The 19,951-nt window shown below is 37.5% G+C and overlaps 1 protein-coding gene across 10 annotated transcripts in view; it reads right to left on the minus strand.

Moving 5' to 3' along the window:
* Positions 1-19,951, minus strand: part of ESR1 (estrogen receptor 1) — a 308,851-nt gene that overhangs the window by 143,643 nt on the left and 145,257 nt on the right. For all 10 annotated transcript variants that reach the window (XM_039851343.1, XM_039851351.1, XM_039851348.1 and 7 more), the window contains exon 4: positions 5,436-5,552. In XM_039851343.1, the coding sequence (XP_039707277.1) occupies positions 5,436-5,552 (117 nt within the window). The remainder of the gene's footprint in view (positions 1-5,435; positions 5,553-19,951) is intronic.

The following is a 19,951-nucleotide window of genomic DNA, read 5'->3' on the forward strand; positions in this document are numbered from 1 at the left end:
TGATCAAGTCACCTAAGCTTTCGAGCCTCAGGTTTCTTGTCTGGAAGAAGAAGGGGTTAGATTGGACCAGTGGTTTACAAACTATTCTTTGAAGCCCTAGGGTTCTCAGATGGTTTCCCAGGAGTACCACACTGAGTGAAGAGAGACTATGCTAAATCAGCTTTGATTTGTTTCATTGACAGAGAGTCTGCTACTGCTTGTGGAAGAAGAGTTTGCTTTAAACACTGTAAAACATTGGATTTATTAATCTTTAAGGTTCTATATGTGATTCAAGGACTTTATTCAGTATATTTATTTGCAAATGAAAAATGATAATATGGGGAAATTTTGTATAAAATAAATATCTGTAATCTGAATAAGATAAGTGTTTAATATAAATATTATTTTTAATATAAATACATTGGTTGCTGCTTAAAACAACCAGAATTTCTTTGGTCAAGTGCAATGAACTTTTCTTTAATATTTTAATATTTTTCTTAAGTCAAATCCTAAACATGAACTTCCAACTCTGCCTTCTGAAAAAGCTTGGCTCTACATGCAGCTACAATTCTCCCAAGAATTACTGGACAATCCCAAGAAAGTAATTCACACTTGCAGTTTTAATTCATTGATTTGGTTCTACTGCTATTAGTATTAATAATTAGTCGATAACTTTTGGTAAAAGACAGCCAATGAAGGATTAAAGGAAACCTAATTTTCTAGATTGGGAGTTCACCTTACCACTAAAACAAATTACAATAAGTCATGAGGGTAAACATTAAACTTAGGCAACAAGGAGATAATTTATTTTCCAATTCTTCATCAGGTTCCTGTGTTATTCTGGTCACATAACATATATTTCCCCAAAACTGTAACATTTATTTTTTTAAGTTTATTTATTGTTTTAGACTATTCCTCAAAATTAAACTGCAAAACTGTCATCAAAATAATGACTAGTCGGCGATTATTACCCTATCTCAAATTTCTTCTTAATGTGTCACAAGGAAACAATCAGAATGGGCAGCACATGAGTCTTGCACATCATTTAATTTGTGTGCCAATTTCCTCATCTGAAAAATGAAAACCTTGCCATCCACTTCTGAGTCTATTTGGAGGAAAGAATTTTCTCAAGTTTGTGTAAATCTCTGGCATCATAAAATGATAAACGATAAATCTCACTCATCATGAAACCATATCAAGCATACGACACCAAAAAGAAAAAAAGAAAAAAAGCAAGTGTGTCCGAGACAGGTTTTTATTCCCCAAAAAGGAATTTGATATTTATACTTAGTCCAATTGTGCTGAGTATTTAACTAAAACAGAAATTATTTTTAAGACAGAAAAGATATAATAGCTCACACTTGCGTGGCACTTCACATGTATAAAGTACTTTCACATGTTATGAATTGTGATGTTCACAATAAACTCGTTAGGTAGAAATTATTTATTTTTACGTTACATCTGAGGATAGCGAAGCTCATAAAAGTGACTATAACAGCAAGTCTGAGGAGCGGCCAGTATTTGGACCAGGAATTCCACCTCTGAAGTCTTCTCCTTTCCACCAAAACAAACCAGAATGTCAAAGTCCTAGATAACGACATACACATTGGAGGTCAGGTGGTCTGAGTAATATTCTGGGTTAGACTAAACTCAAGAGTGGTTGACTAACGCTCTGAACTTCCATTGGCCACTGGTCTTTTCTTTTCATCTTTCCCTTTTAATGCAATCTCAACTTCTGAATTTTTATTTGCCATATTATGTACAAATGTTCTCTTTAGAGTGAGGACATTGATGGAAGGGATTAGGGTCTTATTGATGCTTACTCTCTCCATAAGAACTGACCCCTAAAGACTCTAAACAAATAACTATTTAAATAAATTGAGTTCATTCATTAACTCATGCAAAAATTTCTTGAACACTCACTTTGTGACTTACTCTGTGCTAGATCAACAAACAGGACAGAGACAGCCCCTGCCATCACAGAGTTTGTGAACAGATGCTGAACATCTAATAATAATAGTGACAAGAGCTCAGAGAAGAGTTGTGTACCACAAAAAGTAGAATACAGGGAACTAATCAGTGTGAGGCAACAGGGAAGGCCTCCCTGGAGAGGAGATGCTGAATCTGCCATGCTAAAAAAAAAGTTAAAGAGGAAAGAGACAGATAAAAAGCCACCCAGGCAGAAAAACCAGCACATGCACTAAGATGGGAAAATGCATTCCCTAAAGCAGGGGTCCCCCTATGATGTTAGGAACTGAGTTGCACAGCGGGAGTTGAGTGGTGGGGTTAACGAGCAAAGCTTCATCTGTGTTTGCAGCCACTCCCCAGCGCTAGCATCACTGCCTCAGCTCCACCTCAGATGATCAGGCATTAGATTCTCATAAGAGCACCGGTTCCTGTTGCTACAAAGGTTGGGAACCGCTGCCCTAAAGCACATCTTAAATCCTCCAGGTTATCAAGCTACCTTGGCTCAGAACCAAATCTAATAATGATGTTGGGATTATCAGGATACAGTAAGCAACATAACAGATTAAAACAATGTGTTCATGTAGATAAATCATGTACTCTTTCGAATTTTAGAACACTTCAATAAATTTATCTAGCCTTGTATTAAAGGAGGGGGCAGGTATGTGGTTCTCTCTCTTTTATCTGGAACCAAACATTTTATTTCATGGGTAGAGATTCGATATTCTAATTGGTGTCTAGCCTGGTAAAGAAACTGGATTCTTGTGAAACCATTAGGAAAATGGTGTAAAGATTTATTCAAACACAGCTGTTCTGTACAAGTAACTTCAGATTTCATAATTAGTTATAATTTACTTCCAGTTATAAATTAAGTCTTCATTCAAGGTGTCATGAGGTTATGTGTGGTATCACGTGTTGCAGAAAATACAATAAATTATAGTGCCTGATGGCAACTACTTATATATAATTATAATGAGGTATACTCACAGTCCATAGTTTTACAACTTTAAAGACTGCTATAAAACATATACACATACACAAGCTGCCAGAAAGACACATGTTTTCATTGAATGTAGACAGATACTGAACAACCACCAAGGAATCTTTATGGGATATTGTTACGTACTGAATTGTGTCCCCCTACCCACCAAATTCAACCCAGTACTCTAGAATGTGACTGTATTTGGACATAGGGTCTTTAAAGAGGTAATAAAGATTAGATGAGGCCATAAGGGTTGGGCTCGAATCCAATACGACAGTGTTTTTTTACAAGAATTGAAAACATCAGGGCTGGGCTCGCACAGAGAAGGTCCTGTGAGGACACAGCCAGAAGGCAGCCAGGTAAAAGCCTGGAAATGAGGTCTCACCAGGAATTAAATTTTCTGGCACCCTGATCTTAGATTTTAGCTTCCAGAACTGTGAGAAAGTTAATTTCTGTTGTTCAAGCCCCCTGTGTACAGACTTTGTTATAATAGACCAAGAAGACTAAAACAGCAGTGAACAAAATCAGATATATATTTTACAGTTGTAAATAGACATGTACAATTATGTGTGGAGACACACAGACTGGCTGTGTGAAGTTAAATTATCTAGAGTCCTATTTGAAAATAGTAGAAGACTTGTATTATGTCTTTGCATATTAAAATTTTTGTTAGATTAAAAATGGGTATGCATGATTTATATTTATGCAGCCAGACTGTATCTAAATATTAATTAGGAAAAACAACTGTTTTTATGAAGTAGGGTCAATGCATGGGTACCCTAGAAGGAAAACAAAGTTTTGAACATACTCACGAATTGATTATTTCAGCTTTTCAGAGGGAATATAAGAGACTGGGCTTAATCTACCTACAATCTCCAAAGAAGAATATCCAATTTAAACTCCGCTGTTTCAAATTAAATTTTTTTACATGTAGTTGTTATATTCCTGTCACTTATCAAGTTACCTTAAGAAACTTTTTGCATTTAATTAAGGCTGATTCTCCAACAATACGAAGAAAGATGAATTCCTTAAATATTTAATCCATTTATGACTCAAAGTGTCATTTTCTGAACGTGGGTGTTAAATTTTTGGAATTCATTACCCTTTGAATTAAAGCTGCTTTTTCAGACATCAAGACATATAGTCACAGCTCATATAACGCATAGTAAATTCAACATTTCATCTGTTCAAGAGAATTTATTTCAAATGCTGTACTCAAAATTTCAATCTGCCCTGCTCATTTCTTTATGACCATGGACTCTAAGGATCTTTGACTGTAAGCTCCACGATCAGGCGTGCCTTCGTCCTGATCTCCATTCTTGATTTGCCTTCTGCTTCCCGCTTTGTCCAAGTATGAATGAGTTAAAGGTTACTGGCCCTCTGTGAATTACTGCTTTTTTTTTTTTTTTTTTTTGGCATTGCAACTTTTACGTTTCTCCTTAACTCATCCCAAGCCTTGTCTCCTTTAAAAAGCTTTTCCCACGTTCGTAACAGACAGCACCATCGTATTCTCTTCTAGGTATCATCTCTGAAACTTGGTGCACACCATGACTATTTTAATACTCATTTCTATTTGTTCTTTCCTGTTTTGGGGAAGGTTATCAAAATTCAAACAGTGTTCTTCTTCAGAGGCCAGAGCCCCCCAAGAATGCAAGGAGATCAGTGAGCAACCGTTCATGGGTACCCTACTCCCCAACCAGACCTGGATTTCCATACAAAAGAACACAAGAAGACTGGATATATGAAGGGGGGACGAAAAGAAAACCACCCATCACTTGCGTCTTGTCAGCAGCCTTTACCACACACACACACACACACACACACAGCCAGCCTGGCCTTACAACACATGAGAGCAGATCACCTGGCCACTGAGTAAGGTCGGTTAGTGTTCGGTCCCCATTCATGATTCTCGGTGCCATGCTAGAAGCTGGGATTATGGGAATTGCTGGTTGACTCGACTTCTAAAGGAAAAGCTCCCTTTTGACTGAAATTCCCATTCCCTAAGAGATGCTAAGAGATTGAAAGATTATAAATTAGCTATTTAGCTTCCACATTTACAAGTCCCAATTTAGGGAAAGTGTATTCTCAGATAACCATTTTTCTGGTATTAGCAATATAAACAGCAACTGAAACATGTTTCTAGAATAACTCACCGAGCATTGTTCCTTTCCTTCCACCACCACCTCCCACACACCTTTGATTTGAAATGTAATTATTTACATTTAAAATATAAAACGTGAAATGTCATGTTAGAATTTCTGGTTCTAGCCACTTCCCTTTTTTTTTTTTAAGTAAAATGTATTGTAAAAATACTTTCGTTGCAAAGAAAAATAAGAACAGGAAAAAAATTAATTAGAAGAGAAAACACTAAATTATTATGGATGGTTAAATTAATTAATTCGAAGAGAAAACACTGAACTCTCATGCTTATTGGAACAGAAATGGCCCCCGCAGGGTAGTAAACACGGATGTCCATGGCGGGCGGGCACTCTGCGGAGAAGGTACCTACCACCTTTCATCATGCCCACTTCATAGCACTTGCGCAGCCGGCAGGCCTGACAGCTCTTCCTCCTGTTTTTATCGATTGTGCACTGGTTGGTAGCCGGACACATGTAGTCGTTATGTCCTATTAAAAGCAAGACGACAGAATTATTATTATTTTAGGAAACTTAGCCAGTCGGAATCTACAGGGGGAAGCTGTCTGGAGGATGTTTTCCTATCACTTTGGCATTACCGTGTTGTTACCTCAGCGTGCCATCTTTTTTCTGTCCTTCTCTAAATTCAAAAACAAAAACAAAACAACAACAACAACAAAAAAACCTCCACTTAATTTCTGCCTTAGCCAATTGCTTTGGGAGTTCTTTGGGCAAATCACCTTCAATTCATACAGCTTATAATTTGAGGTATGATGTTTTCTATACACTCACAGTTAGGTTCTCTCAGCAGATAAAACCTTTTTTTTTTTAAATGCCCAGGCCACTAGCTAAAATTATTGTCTTTAAGTAGATATTCAAATTCAGCTCAGACACCTACATTCAAGTCAACGGAGTGGCAAGCTGGGGCAGGGCAAACTTCGCTCCTTAAGTTCACAAGTTCGTCCATCACTTACTAGATGGAGAACACTGGGCAAGTTGGTCAACATCTCTAGGTTTCACTTTCCTCCCGTTTAACCTAGGGAAAATAGTGGTACCCACTATATAACATTATTCTAAGAACTAAATGTGAGAATATTTGTCAAGGGCTTATCACAGTGCCCCAGATGTGGTGAGCACTCAATAAATATTATTTTTGTTGTGACCGTTATTTTATTATAAGTCCTCTTTATTTTCTCTTGTTTATTGAATCTCTCTTGCCCAGATGCTTTTCTTTATCGGCTTTTATTACATGAAAGTCTGTCCCCACAAAAGAGGTCTCTCTTGACTTCACATCACTCTCAAACTTCCATCTTACATCCTGCGCCTCCTCAGCTCAGCTCTCAAAGATGTCTGCACACAAGGTCTCTGTTCCTTCACCTCTTCTGCACTGCTCAACTCACACCAATCTGTTTTCCACCTTAGCTGCCCTACAAAAGCAGATCCCCTGGTATCACTGATGACTCCTACTGCTATATTCAACAGATACTTTCAGTCCACTTCACGCTGGATCTATCAGAAGCACCTGATGATTCCTCCCTCCCTCTTGAAACATGCTTTTCTCTTTTCCCTTCGCTTCGTAACATGAAAACCCTCCCAGAGTTCCTTCCACCTCTCAGGATGTGGCTTCCCAACATTAAGCTAGATTCACTCCACCCAATATTAAGCCAGAGCTTCACAGGGCTCAATGTCAGGCCCTCTACTCTTTGTACAACTCCATATTCTCCCACAAGAGAAAGTATCTCACACCTATGGTTTCCACTGTCATTGAATGCAGATGACTCACAAATGCAGATGACTCACAAATGACTCCTAACCCAACCTTCTTCCCTCAGGTACATATATCCAATTACCTACATGAAGTTTGTGCTCTAAGATTTAGAAAGAACTTCCGTTTCTTTATCCATCAGAAGAAGTCTGAATTATAGTGTAGAGAATATTAAATTTCATAAATAAGCACTGATTTTTTTATAAAGAAATCCATTTATGTAAGTCTAAATTTAGATCTCTTAGGAAAGGTCATGAATTTAGATTAAGGAAACAATATGTACTATTTTAAAATAGGTTTCCCATCCTCAAAAAAATAAAAATAAAAAAGAAATGAGTATATATACTTTACCCTCTAATTCAGATTCTCTCTTTAAGTTTCTATTTTCCCATTTATTAAGAGCAGGATGCAACACGTAGTGAAATGTTTTAACTACAGCACTCTTAGTTCTTTATTTAACTTAAGGTAAGTCCCAACTAGAATAGGGTGGAGTGGGGACTTGACAAGTGCTGGTCTCGTGAAACTTGGTTATTTTTAAATATACATTGCAAAAGCCAGTGTATAAACCGGCTTCAGATTAAATCAACATCTGCATTCTTCCATTGCATAACAGGAACCAATCAACTGGTTGGTCAGCAGACTTATAAACTTATAACTTATAAACTTTTAAGAAACCACATTCTACCTCAAATATCCAGGCATAGTTATTATTTTCAGAACTGTCCACATTAATAGGGGCAAATTGAGGAAATGATAGAACCAGAAACAAAATTTACCTGGGCACCTGTAAACTCTAAGCAGAAGGTGTATTCTTCTAATACCTCAAAGAAGCTTTTAGTGTTTGGTCTCCTATGGTGTTTATGCAGTGCATGCTGACTTATTGTAACTCTTAAAAATGAGTTTATATTAAGCTTCAGAAGAAAATAACCATCAGTCAAATCAAAAATCACTTTGATTCACTTTCTCTCCCAAAAACCAGTTGTTTTGCAAGCCACGAGATCAGAGAATTGAATTGGGTCGGAGACCAACTGGGTAAAGGTTGTTTGGATTGGTCATCCCTTTGTAGAGGTATATCTTTACAGAACCACATGAAATTGCTGAATTAACATGTTTAACACATAAAATACTCATTTGTGCAGTGAATTTATCCTTTAACAAGAATGAAAAACAGCTGCCCAGCAGAATCAGGTTCATAACGCAAACCTTTTGTGACAAAGCTAGGTTTTCGCCTGCCCAAAACACATTAAAATTAAAAATTGTTAAATTGGCAAGAACAAAAAAATTAATAGGTACATAATTGACATATGCAATTAAAACAAATTTTTCTTAACCAAACACCGTCAATAACTATTTGTCAGTCTTCAACTTACATCAGAAAGAGGAAAACAACAAAGCTATTGTGTTTCCTGAGTATAACTTGGTAAAGGTATGTTATTAAAGCAATTAAGTTTCTTCAAGAAAAATCTTCTATTTTAAATTTTCTTATTTGGTCTTGTGAAAACAATGCAAGAGAAAATCGTGTTGAAGTAAAGTTCATTTTTTAAAACACAACTCATACCAATGACACGTACAGTGTTTCTACGGAAGAGACAGATGAAAGAGACGGATGAACACTGTACACCTGTGACCAGCCCAGCCCAAAAGGTCCTTTTGCACCGCTCCGATGAGGCGCAAAGGGTGGAGGTTAAGGTGAAGTTTTGGAGCAATAACCACTATTTTCTTACCCACCAAAAAATGAAAATAAAAAGCCTTTGGACCAATGTAGGTTTTGAATAATAGGAAGTGGAGGGAGAGGCAGGAAACATGCAGGAAACATGAGGAAGGGGGAGAGAAGACACCTGTGAGCGGAATTAGAAGGCTAATCCACAGCTTCCGGGGCAATAGCAGGGCTCACTACAGCTTTTCTCCAGGCTTCTCTGGGGTGCTTTCCCTTGACTTTTTGTTCTTCCTCTTCTTCCTGCTTTTCCTCTTTCAGTAGCAGCTGTTTCTGCATTATTCTCATCACAGAGAAAGTCTATATTTGTTAGTTACAAAAAAAATGAGCAATGACCCATATTTAAAAGAAAGATAAAAACTGAGCAAATTAAGAGAAGCTGGTGAGGATGTGGATTAAAGGGAACGTTCACGCATGGTTGGTGGGGATGCAATCTGATGCAGCCCCTATGGAAAACGATATGAAGGTTCCCCAGAAAATTAAAAATAGAACTACTATATGATTCAGCAATCCCACTTCTGGGTATTTATCTGAAAGAAATGAAATCAGGATCTCGAAGAGATAGCTGCACCCCCATGTTCATTGCAGGACTACCTTTAATAGCCAAGGTATGGAAACAACCTAAGTATCTGTCAATGAATAGATAAAAAAAAAAATGGAATATTACTCAGCCTTAAAAAAAGAAAGAAATCCTGTCATATAAAACTGGAGGGCGTTGTGTTAAGTAAAATAATCCAGACAGAGAAAGATAAATTGCATGTATCACTTATAGATGGAATTTTTTTTTTAAAGTGGACCTCATAGAGTAGAAAAGTAGTTATCAGTGGCTGGAGGTGCGGGGAGGGTGGGAGAAATGGGAAAATGTTGGTAAAAGGATACAAATTTTTAAATTATAAGATGAATAAGGTCTTAGGATCTAATGTATAACATGGTGGCTATAGTTAATAAGACTCTATTGTACAATTGAAATTTACTAAGAGAGTAGAACTTAAATGTTCTCACAAAAACAAGAATAAATATATGAGGTGACAGATATGTTAACTAACTCAGTGGCAGATCTTATTACAATGTATACAAAGATCAAATCATCACATTGTAGACTTTAAGTATCTTAGAATTTCATTTGTCAATTATACTTTAATAAAGCTAAAAAAAATATAATAAAATAAGCAGTAGCCGAGAGGAACTTAATATTGTGTATCCTTCCTTTCGTCACACTTTCGCCTCAGTACAGTCTGGGAGCTGCCTCAGACCTGTATACCCACTAGCCCATGTCCTTCTGGACTTGACCATCTCTCAGACTCTTCAAGACACATGTGTCCCAAACATAACTGCCCATCTTCTTTCCTCACTGATTTGTTCCTATTCACTACCACACCACAAAGCCTGAAATGTGGGTGTTACCCTACCCTTTTCTTCATTCAAAGCCCCCACAGACAGGCACGTACTGATCAAATCAATTATTTTTAAATCCTTTTTCAAAGCAAAATCAATTTTGCCCCGGGTCCGTCATCACCACCATTGCCGATACCATCTCCTTCCCAGACTACTGCGACAGCCCACTAAGCCACCCCTGCCTCCAGTCTTCCCTTGCCAATCATTCCCCACCATGTTGTCAGAGTGTTTTTCTAAAATCATACACCATCAGGCCACTATCTTCCTTTAATATTCTGATGGTCCTCAAAGTTCTAAGAATACGATCTAAATACCTTGAGACATTTTACCCAGCTGTTCCTGATCAGCCCTTACCTCCTTTCCTAGCCTTCTCTCTCACTACTCCTTAAATCCCACACAAGTTATAGCTGTATCTTTCTGTTCAAACATTCCATGCTCCTGCTCACCCCTGGGACTCTACACTTCTTTCTTCTGGGAACACACTTTGACTATCATTGGCCCAACTGACTTCTATTCATTTTTCAGGTATATCAGTTGAAATACCAACTCCTCTGGGAAATCTTTTCTGCCTCTCTAATGATGCCTACCTTCTGTCTTGTCGTGGTGCTTACTACAAAGGACTTTAACTGCTTATCTCAATCCCCAGGTTACCTTAGTCTTGACAAGGACTGGATTATATCTATCTCATTTATCACTATCTATTCTGTGCCCAGCACATTCTCAGACACATAGTGGAGCTCAACAAGTATTTGTTATCGGAATGAAATGAAACTGCTATAACTCCCTGTTATCCCTCAGCCCCCACCCCAAAACCCCATCTGTGGAACACGAGTCTCCTGGGGGGCAGACTGGACTTTTATAAAGAAAGTGATGACTAACATGATGACACTGAACAAAACAATGGCTGCTACCCCCCAGGACCTCAGAATTCAAGTCCAGAAGAACGAGACTTGGTCCTAAGGTTAACTAGGAGCACAAAACCAGTCAAGGGAGAGATGAGTCAGCTCCTTAACACTGGGCGAAGCCAGACATGAGCGTAAAGGAGCAGCTCTTCCCAGATGCAAGGAGCCAAGAAGAAATACGATCTTGTATTACACATAAATTATCTCCACTATTTCTATTTTGATGCCTTTGCTGGTTTTCCAATATGAGTGTATTTTATAATTGTCCCTAAATAAAAATCCACATATTCTAATTAAGGCTTGTTCTTCATAGAGATGTTTATTTGAATTAAATGTTACTTTTTTCTCTAACATTTCGGTTTTGTGTGCATTTTACTATGGCTCATTTCACTAATAATGAATTTTCATAGTTATTTAACTTTTTTTTAACTTCTTTGACTTTTCTGAAGTTCGATCCTACAAGGCAATTAATAACTTCCTAGATTTATCTCCCCACTCACCACTATCATCAAAGAAGTTTTGCTGAGAATCTATTGGGTCCATTTTATTACTTCCCATATAAAATTAAAATTCTTATAAATTAATAATTAAAAACATCAAAGTATTAGTAGGAGAGATGGCACATCTTGATCGAAGGGTTTCCTACACGTAGATTATAAAAACTGTCCAGTAACCAGTGCTAACATCCAAAGTATGCTACTTGTGGCTTATCAGCTGAAGATAAAGATATCAAAAATATTTGTTTCAATCAAATTACATAAATCTGAACATCAATTTGCTTCAGTAATGCAGATATAAGTGCGTATGTCATTATATTTTTCCTTTTTTTTACTACTTTCTAACTTTGTGGAATCAGAAATTGTACTTGAATTGTGTTTTCCAACTATTTCTATTTCTAATTGACATGTTTTAAAGTGCTCCACAAGCTTGCAAAACACAGAGGGAAGCACACAGCCTTCATGACCAAAAACATTTCAATGTCTATAACATCAACCCTTATTCTGTGATATTTTTATAAATGAGTTTAATAAAAATAGACAGGGTACTCTAAGGGGAAAATGCATCAAAATCAAGGAGACTTTCATGAGGTTAGGCAAAAAGCCAAGTATGAAAACTAGTAAAAGGTTTTGCACCATTAAGGAATAAACACTTCACATTTTTTGTAAATACATATGAGCATTTAGCTAACTGTTCATATTTTTAAAGCATGGAAATGAAAATGAATTCTCAAATGAAAGATAAATTAGCTCTCCAAAGTTTAAGCACCTACAAATCAAATAAGAGCCAATTTTAGCTAATTCTATCCAAAAGCCTCACTGGAGATTTCCAACAAAATATTTTACTTTCAAAGTCGTATTCTTTTATACCTGATGGATCCATAAATTGAGTTAACATCTATAAAGCCTGACTGCGTTTATAGTCTCTTTATTAAAGGCTCTGGCTGGATATTTGCATAAAATTAACTAGCATTTATTAAAATTTAAAGTACCCAGGAACTGTACACAAATGTTTAAGGTGCTAAATGAGATGTCAAAATCAGTATTCCTTTCTACTTCTAATTATCAATATGTAAATATAGAGTGTGAAATACCCCTTTAAATGTGATACGAAGTCACAAGACCCTACGCGTATTTGGCCAAAAGGAAACCTATATCATTTTAGTTTTATCAGCAAATGGTTATATTTTTTCTTTAGGTGTTAAGGTACAGAAAACATGTCAAGACATAGTTTTGAGCTCAAGCATTGGAAAGACGCTCATGAATATTTAAAGAGATGTTCTGTAAACTAGCGACTACCCCAACTTGAGTAGGAGCTTCCAGCAGATGCCCACCTCAGCTTGTTTATCTTACACTTGCGCTCAGTTTCTGACTGGGGCAACTGCATAAGGATGTCTGACCACCATCCTCTCTGACCCTTTTGGATACTGAACATGATGTGCCAGGCACTATGTTATATCTGGATCATTTCGTTTAATCCCCCAGCAACATTATGAGGAAGGAATTATATCAATCTCTATTTTATAGATGCAAAATGATATGAAAGTTATAAACCCTGCTCAAAGCCACACAGCCAGCAAATAGCAGAAGTGGGTTTTGAAGCAAGGTTTCCTCCATTCCAAAGGTCAAACTCCAACCCATTCTAATCACCTTCAGACCTTCAGACATTGGGAAGGCCCAGTTTACCTAGAGAGCAAGATCTTCACTCAGACACTGTGTCTACTTTCCCGAGGCAATAATAGTATGATTGTCTGCAATTGGTTGACCACTGAATGTTCTGCTTCTTAAGAAGCTCGTGCACAAGAAATTAAAAAGTGAGGAATTAATAGAGTCAAATGTTATTATCTTCTATTTAACACATCTGCAAGATATGTACTATGTAGGGCCAAACCAATATTAAATAGTTTGGGCAATAAATTTTGGCTTGGATCACAGAGAAAAAATAAACAGTCCAATTCTTTAGACATGACTGTGCAGAGGAAACAAAGTCTTGCTCTTCTTTGAACCCTGAGGAAAATATTGGCTTCCTGCATTACTTCCATCTACTCCAACTCCTGACTTATGAGTGATGCTTTATCTTGGTCCTGTCACACACAGTCATTTGTCATGATCAAAAGGAAGAGTGTTATGGGAGTTACAAGGTAAAATCAAAGAACTAGTCCAAACAGGAGTGCTGTCGGGGCACCACTAGCAAAAAAAAAAAAAAAAGGAAGATTAGTTGGGAATTTGTGTAGAAAGAGAGTTCAAAAGATTTTTTAATGAAAATGGGACTGTATGATTTTCGTTTAAAAAAAATGAGGACTAAAAGTATTCAAAGTTAAGCCAATGGAAAAAATCATACCAAAATATGTACTAATCATCTCTGAGTAGCAAAGTGGGCAAGGCAGAGAGAAGATGTAAAGACGCTTGAAATAGCTTTGCCAAAATCTTAGGGCTAGAGGAGGAAGAGGAGGAGGAAGTCAAAGATTCTGGTGGTTTGTGCCAGGACGTCTTAAAAATTGTTCTTATCATTAATCAGAAAAAGAATCTGATTTGGGAGGTGGTGGGAAGAAGTGTGGAACAATTTTAAACATATTGTATTTGAGATTTCAGTAGCGCATCAATAAGCAAGCACCCAACAGGCTATTCTGAAGCTTGGAGGTCATGTCAAAATAAAGTTGGAGATCTTATGATCCATAAAATCCACTTCTGAGTGGATTTTGCCCAAAAGAATTAAAAGCAGAGACTCAAACAGATATTTGTACACTCATGTTCACAGCAGCATCATTTACAACACAACAAGCGGAAAAACCCCAAATGTCCACTGACAGGTAAAGATAAAATGTGGTACATACATACAGAATTTCATTCTACTTTAAAAAGGAATAAAATTCCGACTCATGTTCTAACATGAATGAACCTTGAAAACATTATGCCAAGTGAAATAAGCAAGTCACAAAAGGTCAAATATTGTATGATTCCACTTACATGAAATACCTAGAGTAATCAAATTCATAGAGACAGAAAGTAGAATAGGAGCTACCAGGAGTCATGAGGAAGAAAAAGTGGGGAGCTATTGTTCAATGAGTACAGTTTCCATTTGGGATAATAAAAAAGTTCTGGAGATGGACAATGGTGATGGCTGTACAACAGTGTGAATATACTTAATACCTCTGACTATACACTCGAAAGTGATTAAAATGTAAATTTGATGTTATATTTATTTTACCACAATTTTTAAAAAATAAAGTGGAGGTATTTTCCAGGGACCAGGACCGTGCTAGGTGACTTCAGCTTTTATTTCATCTAAGCATCATAATCGACGAGTCAGGTTACTATAATTCCCATGTTACAGAAGCAGATATTGAGATCCCCAAGAGATTAATTAGCTAGTAGATAACAGAGCCATGATTAAACCCAAGTCTATCTCATTCTAAAGTCCTTGCTCTTCCAGGAACACCATGGTAGGGTTGGTGAAATGGGAAAAACTCCATCACTACAGTATCAGAATGCATAAATATTGCCATACTATAATAAAAATATAATTCTTTAATGTAATTACTATATCATATCATAGGGAGGGTATTTCAGAAGAAGCAATAAAATTATTTCCAGAACCTAACACTTCCATAGTTCAAGGTATGAGAGATGAACCACCAGAAATTTATTCATCAGTGGATTATGACATAACATTAGCAAAACCTTCCTGGAACTCTCAGCACATTCCAGCATAAAATAAAGAGAAAGAGAAAGTAGAAAGTAAGATGTTGAGTAAATAAATAAGAAAATTTACATTCTGTGAAAGAACTACCATAGTATTACGTTTGGAAATAAATTTTGACTCAGATATTAAAATGAATATTCTCTGATTTACAGCTAATGCCAATGAGCCAAACAAAATGAAATTGAATTTGGCTGTCTCAGTAAAGACATTCCTAAAAATCTAGTGAGGACATTTAGTGTGCCATAGCTTGAACTATTTTACAACCACATCTGTACATAATGACACAAATAAAAATGGCATGACCAAATAATGCATCCCAAATTAAGATTTTCACAGCTAGTCAACTCTAGTATATCAGTGACAACAACCACCCTCAACTGGCATTTTGCCTTTATTTTTAAGTGAAACAAAAATATTATTTGCATCTAAGTATATTTTTAAATGAAAAAAAAAACTTTTAAGAGCTCTAGGAAGGATAATTGTCCTGGAAAGTTTCTAAATAAAAATGAAGTAGAGAGGAAATCCTCTAACGATTTGCCCTCATCAGACCCCGGTCTGCTAAAACTTTTGACCAAGGCAATAACATGACCCCTCTCCATGGCCAGCCTCGCTTAACAGCTGCAAAACCACAATTGTTTTAAGCACCTGGCACAGGATCAAACCAACAGCTGCAATAAAGGAAAACATAATGCAACCAGTGACCACCATCTCATTGTAATACCCGAGACAAGAAACTGCTTTCAAGAATGCCTCTCGGGGCTCAGTAAGTAAGCAAGTATTGTTCTGCAGCCCAGAAAAGAACTTTCCGAAACTGCTTCTTCTGGGACAATCGGTAAGCATCAAACAAAGGGGAGCAGTGTGACAACTGATGTGATTAGTTCAATGCCAGGCAGCATTCAGCTCACCTCCAGACCCCTCTCCTTTGCTCCATTTCCAGAGGGTTCTCCAGGCTTTCTTCCTACTTGGACTCATTTAAAGTTTCAGCAGTAGAAACAGTTTCAAACTGGCCTTGTCCAAAGCTGAAGAATAAGTAAGAGGAAAATGGTCTGGCGATCAGAGCAAGAGGGTAAAGCTCAGAGACCCTGAGCACAGCCGTCTCCTGCCCTGGATTCCTGGAACCGCTAATAAGTGCACTGTCCCACTCTGCCACCACCGGCTCAGTGCAGTGCTTTAGGAGGGAGAGGAAAGAGCGTTTACTAAGATCTCGAGTATGAAATACGAATGCCCCTCAAGGTGCCACACCTGAATGTTCTTCCCTTGCAGACATGTGACAATCCAACCACTAAATAAGGAGTTTCATCCATCACCAGGAGCCCTCCAAAATTAACCACCTAGGGAAAGTTCCTCTCAGGCATCCTGATAAAAGTAATAAAGAAAAGGCAGGCGCTTCAGATTTAATGGCCAGAGGGCTCCTTTAGCACATTTTAATACATGAGTTTGGTCGCTTTATTTTTTTAATTTAAGTCCACTTCAGAAATGAGGGAATAAATCAATAGTCTATCAGACTTAGAAATAACTACCAGCCTACTTTCTCAGCTTGAATAACAAGAAAGAATGAATGTTAGCTTTCATTAATTATATTGCCAGTAAACCTTTATAAGATGGTTGTTTGATAAAATAAGACCTACGCATAAGGAGAATGGTTTTGTATTTATGTGTACTTTTTGCATGGTAAATTTAACCCAAAGTAGCATAGAGAATCTCATGCATTTATAGTCATGGTTGAGGACACTTCAACACCTGCAGCCTGGAGAAGAGCTGTGTGAGCATTACATCCACAGGAAGTGAAGGAGTGGGAGGCAGAAGTGGCTTAAATCCACACTCCCTGGGTAGTTAGACAGCTCAGCCCTGCGTGGTCACAGTGCCTTGAGGGAGCATTCTCTCACAGTGCCTGGCAAGGAGTCTTCTCGTTTCTCAAAGCTGTTTGGGCTTCTCAGTCGATATGCTTGCCTACACCCCATTCTAGTTGATGAGACCATGATAGCTTGGAAAAATCTCAAGTCTCCTTCTCCTCCTCTCTCTGGAACTAGCCTCAGGAAAGAAAATGGTCTAACTGTGCGGCCTGAACAAGTCCTTTGATGTCTTGGCCCAGGTCCCCTCATCTGTAAAAGAGAAGGGAAGGGTCTGCTGATGGCCGGGGCCCTTCCTAGTCCTAAACTTTGATTCGTCTCCTTTATCACTTTTCTGAGGTCCACAGTTCCTCTTCATCTGGCTTCTTGGGGCGCTGGATTGACTTTTTTTTTGTTTTTTGTTTTTTGTTTCTTGTTTTTTGTTTTTTTTTACTGCTTCCAGAGCATTTACCTTTATTTGTGGTCACTGCACTTAATGGAAGGAATACATGTATATTTAGAGAATGTCACAGTGCTAGGAACGCTGGACTCATGTTTGAGTCCCAGGCTCCATGCGATCCTGGGTCAACTGGGCAAGCCAACTGGGCCTTTTGATACCTGCTAGTGGCTACTATGAGACCCAGAGAGACAATATATGCAAAGGCTTGGTCAACCATAAAACTTTGTAGCAATAGAAAGTATGACTATGGACTAATATAGAACCATTAAGAAAAAAAGGAGACCCATACATACTGATATGGAAAAATCACCAATATATATTATTCAGTGAGAAAAGCTAGGCAAAGAATAATGGGTAGGGTATAATGCTACTTATGTTGCCAAAATATACATAGGTATGCACGAGTGTATATGTGTATGCATATATGTGTAATTTTTGGAAGAAATTGTTAACAGTGTTTCTCTCTTGAGAAAAGAAGTGTGGATTTTAGCATCGGATAAGAAGTCTTTAACTTTTCATCATGTACCATCTTGTACTGTTTAACATTTAACCGTGTGTATTTGCTTTATTTGTTTGTTTGTTTGTTTAATAATAAGAAGAGAAAAAAAGTATTTAAAACATTTCTAACCCACACCAGTCTGGCATCAACAATCTTCATCTCTTTCCGGTTCTGCTACCATCCCATCCAGTGGTTATCTCTCTCTACTCTTCAATCCACAGACTAGGCAATAAACTTAACCACCAGACCCTGTTAGGAAAGAAAAAACTACCATATTTTTCTAATAAAGAATAGAAAAAAGGCTAAGTGTGACCTGTGCTTTGCAATCTTCAGATACTACAGCAAAGAACAAGCAGCACACACCGAAACAGTAGGCACAGGCTCCAGTCTGTTCCTGCTCCTATCACAAAGCCACCCTGCGTATTCTGTGACTCTCCTCCTGCCCCAGCTGGACCAGGCACCTTTCTTTCCACTGACCCAAACCTTTGTTCCTGAGGGTTCACCATTACCCTTTATCCTAGCCCTCGTAGGCTAGGAGAAGGCACACAGGGTGTCTGGGTTCTGCCCAATGCATGAGAACAGCCCCATTTCCCCTTGGCAAGCAAAACTAACTCCAGCCAACTCTGTGCCCACCTCCTTTTATTGCCCATAAACCTAGCGGCACAAGGAGCCAGCTATGGTCAGATGGCAGTCCTCACTTCCAATTTCCCTTTTAGAAGCGTCCCTCCCCTTGGGGAAAGCAATAGGACACAATGGGCTCTGTAGTCCGACTAGCTGGGTTCCCTACTGGTTTTGTTTCTCATACACCTCGGTTTCGTAATCTTTATGAGAGCAATTAGAGTGATGACTTCCTAGAATTTTGTGAAGGCTTAAATGAGATGATTTATATAAAACCTGTAACATAGAGCCTGGTACAGGGCAAGGACTCAGTAAACGTTAACCACCATTATTATTAGATACTAAATCTCCAGGACAACAGAGCTCAGATTTGTAGAGACATCACTTAAATGACAATACCTTCAAACCAATCTGCGATAACCTATCGTTTTCTTATAGTTAAATAATCCTTTTTTACCCTTAAGTAATTCTCTTCGAATCATATAACTTGCTAGGCTACATTGATGCAGTCAAGTATAAATCATCCAAAACACTTTATCCTAACCAAAAAATTCACTTCGGTCAGCATAAGCCGAACTGACAGACCTGGAAACTATTCGAACACTTGAAAAAGCAAGCAAAAATGTAAGAAAAAAAAATAGCCATTTATTCAAGCCTCTTAACAAAATACATTCAAATACCTTTTTAAACAACCAAGAATTATAGCCTAACTGTCCAGGAATGTAAAAAAGGCATAACATGTCTCTAGGACAAGAGCTGAACTAGGCTAATAATTCACTCTGGGCTTTAAAGTAAATGTGGCTACCTCTCCTCTCTAAGAGGATAAAGGACAAAAGTCATCTAAAGTCATAAGTAGGCCCAAAACTATTAAACCATTCTGTCCTCCAATTCCTGATTCAAGCTACCTGAATTATCTTAACTGCCTGCAAATGAGAACAGGAAAGAGAAACCATATTTTATTTAACAAAATGTATCTCAAGTGTTAAATCTAATATAATTATCTTTTGAAATCTACTCTTTTTCTACTGATTAATAATTTCATGCCATTCCAAATTCTCATTTTGAAGTGGCAATTATAAAGGTTATTATAAAGTTGTCGGGTTTTTCTGTAATTTACTACAAAATGCTAGACTAGTTTGGAAGCAGAGCCCACTCTTTGGAAATTCTCTCATAGAAAGAGATTATATTCTTTGGTGTCACTACCAAAGACACAGTAAGATTTAAAAATGGACCATTTAGACTCACCCGAGCACAATATAAAGTCTACTCCAATAATTTATACATCCAACAAGTTTGCCTCTAATTCCATACTATGCAAATTAAACACTACATTTGTTCTTTTTATTAAGTATATTTCAAGTAAGAGAAGACTAGTTAAAATTTTTACCAAAAAAAGTAATGTAGCGATAAAAAAAAAAAAATGTAGAAACCTCACTCATTTTAAGAAGTTTGAGTCTCTACTATATGTAAGAAGCTATAGTCTTGATATTTTCAGGTGCTGGTTATGA

The sequence above is a fragment of the Pteropus medius genome, unplaced genomic scaffold (assembly GCF_902729225.1).
Source record: "Pteropus medius unplaced genomic scaffold, Ma_sr-lr_union100, whole genome shotgun sequence".
In the NCBI taxonomy this organism is placed as follows: Eukaryota; Metazoa; Chordata; class Mammalia; order Chiroptera; family Pteropodidae; genus Pteropus; species Pteropus medius.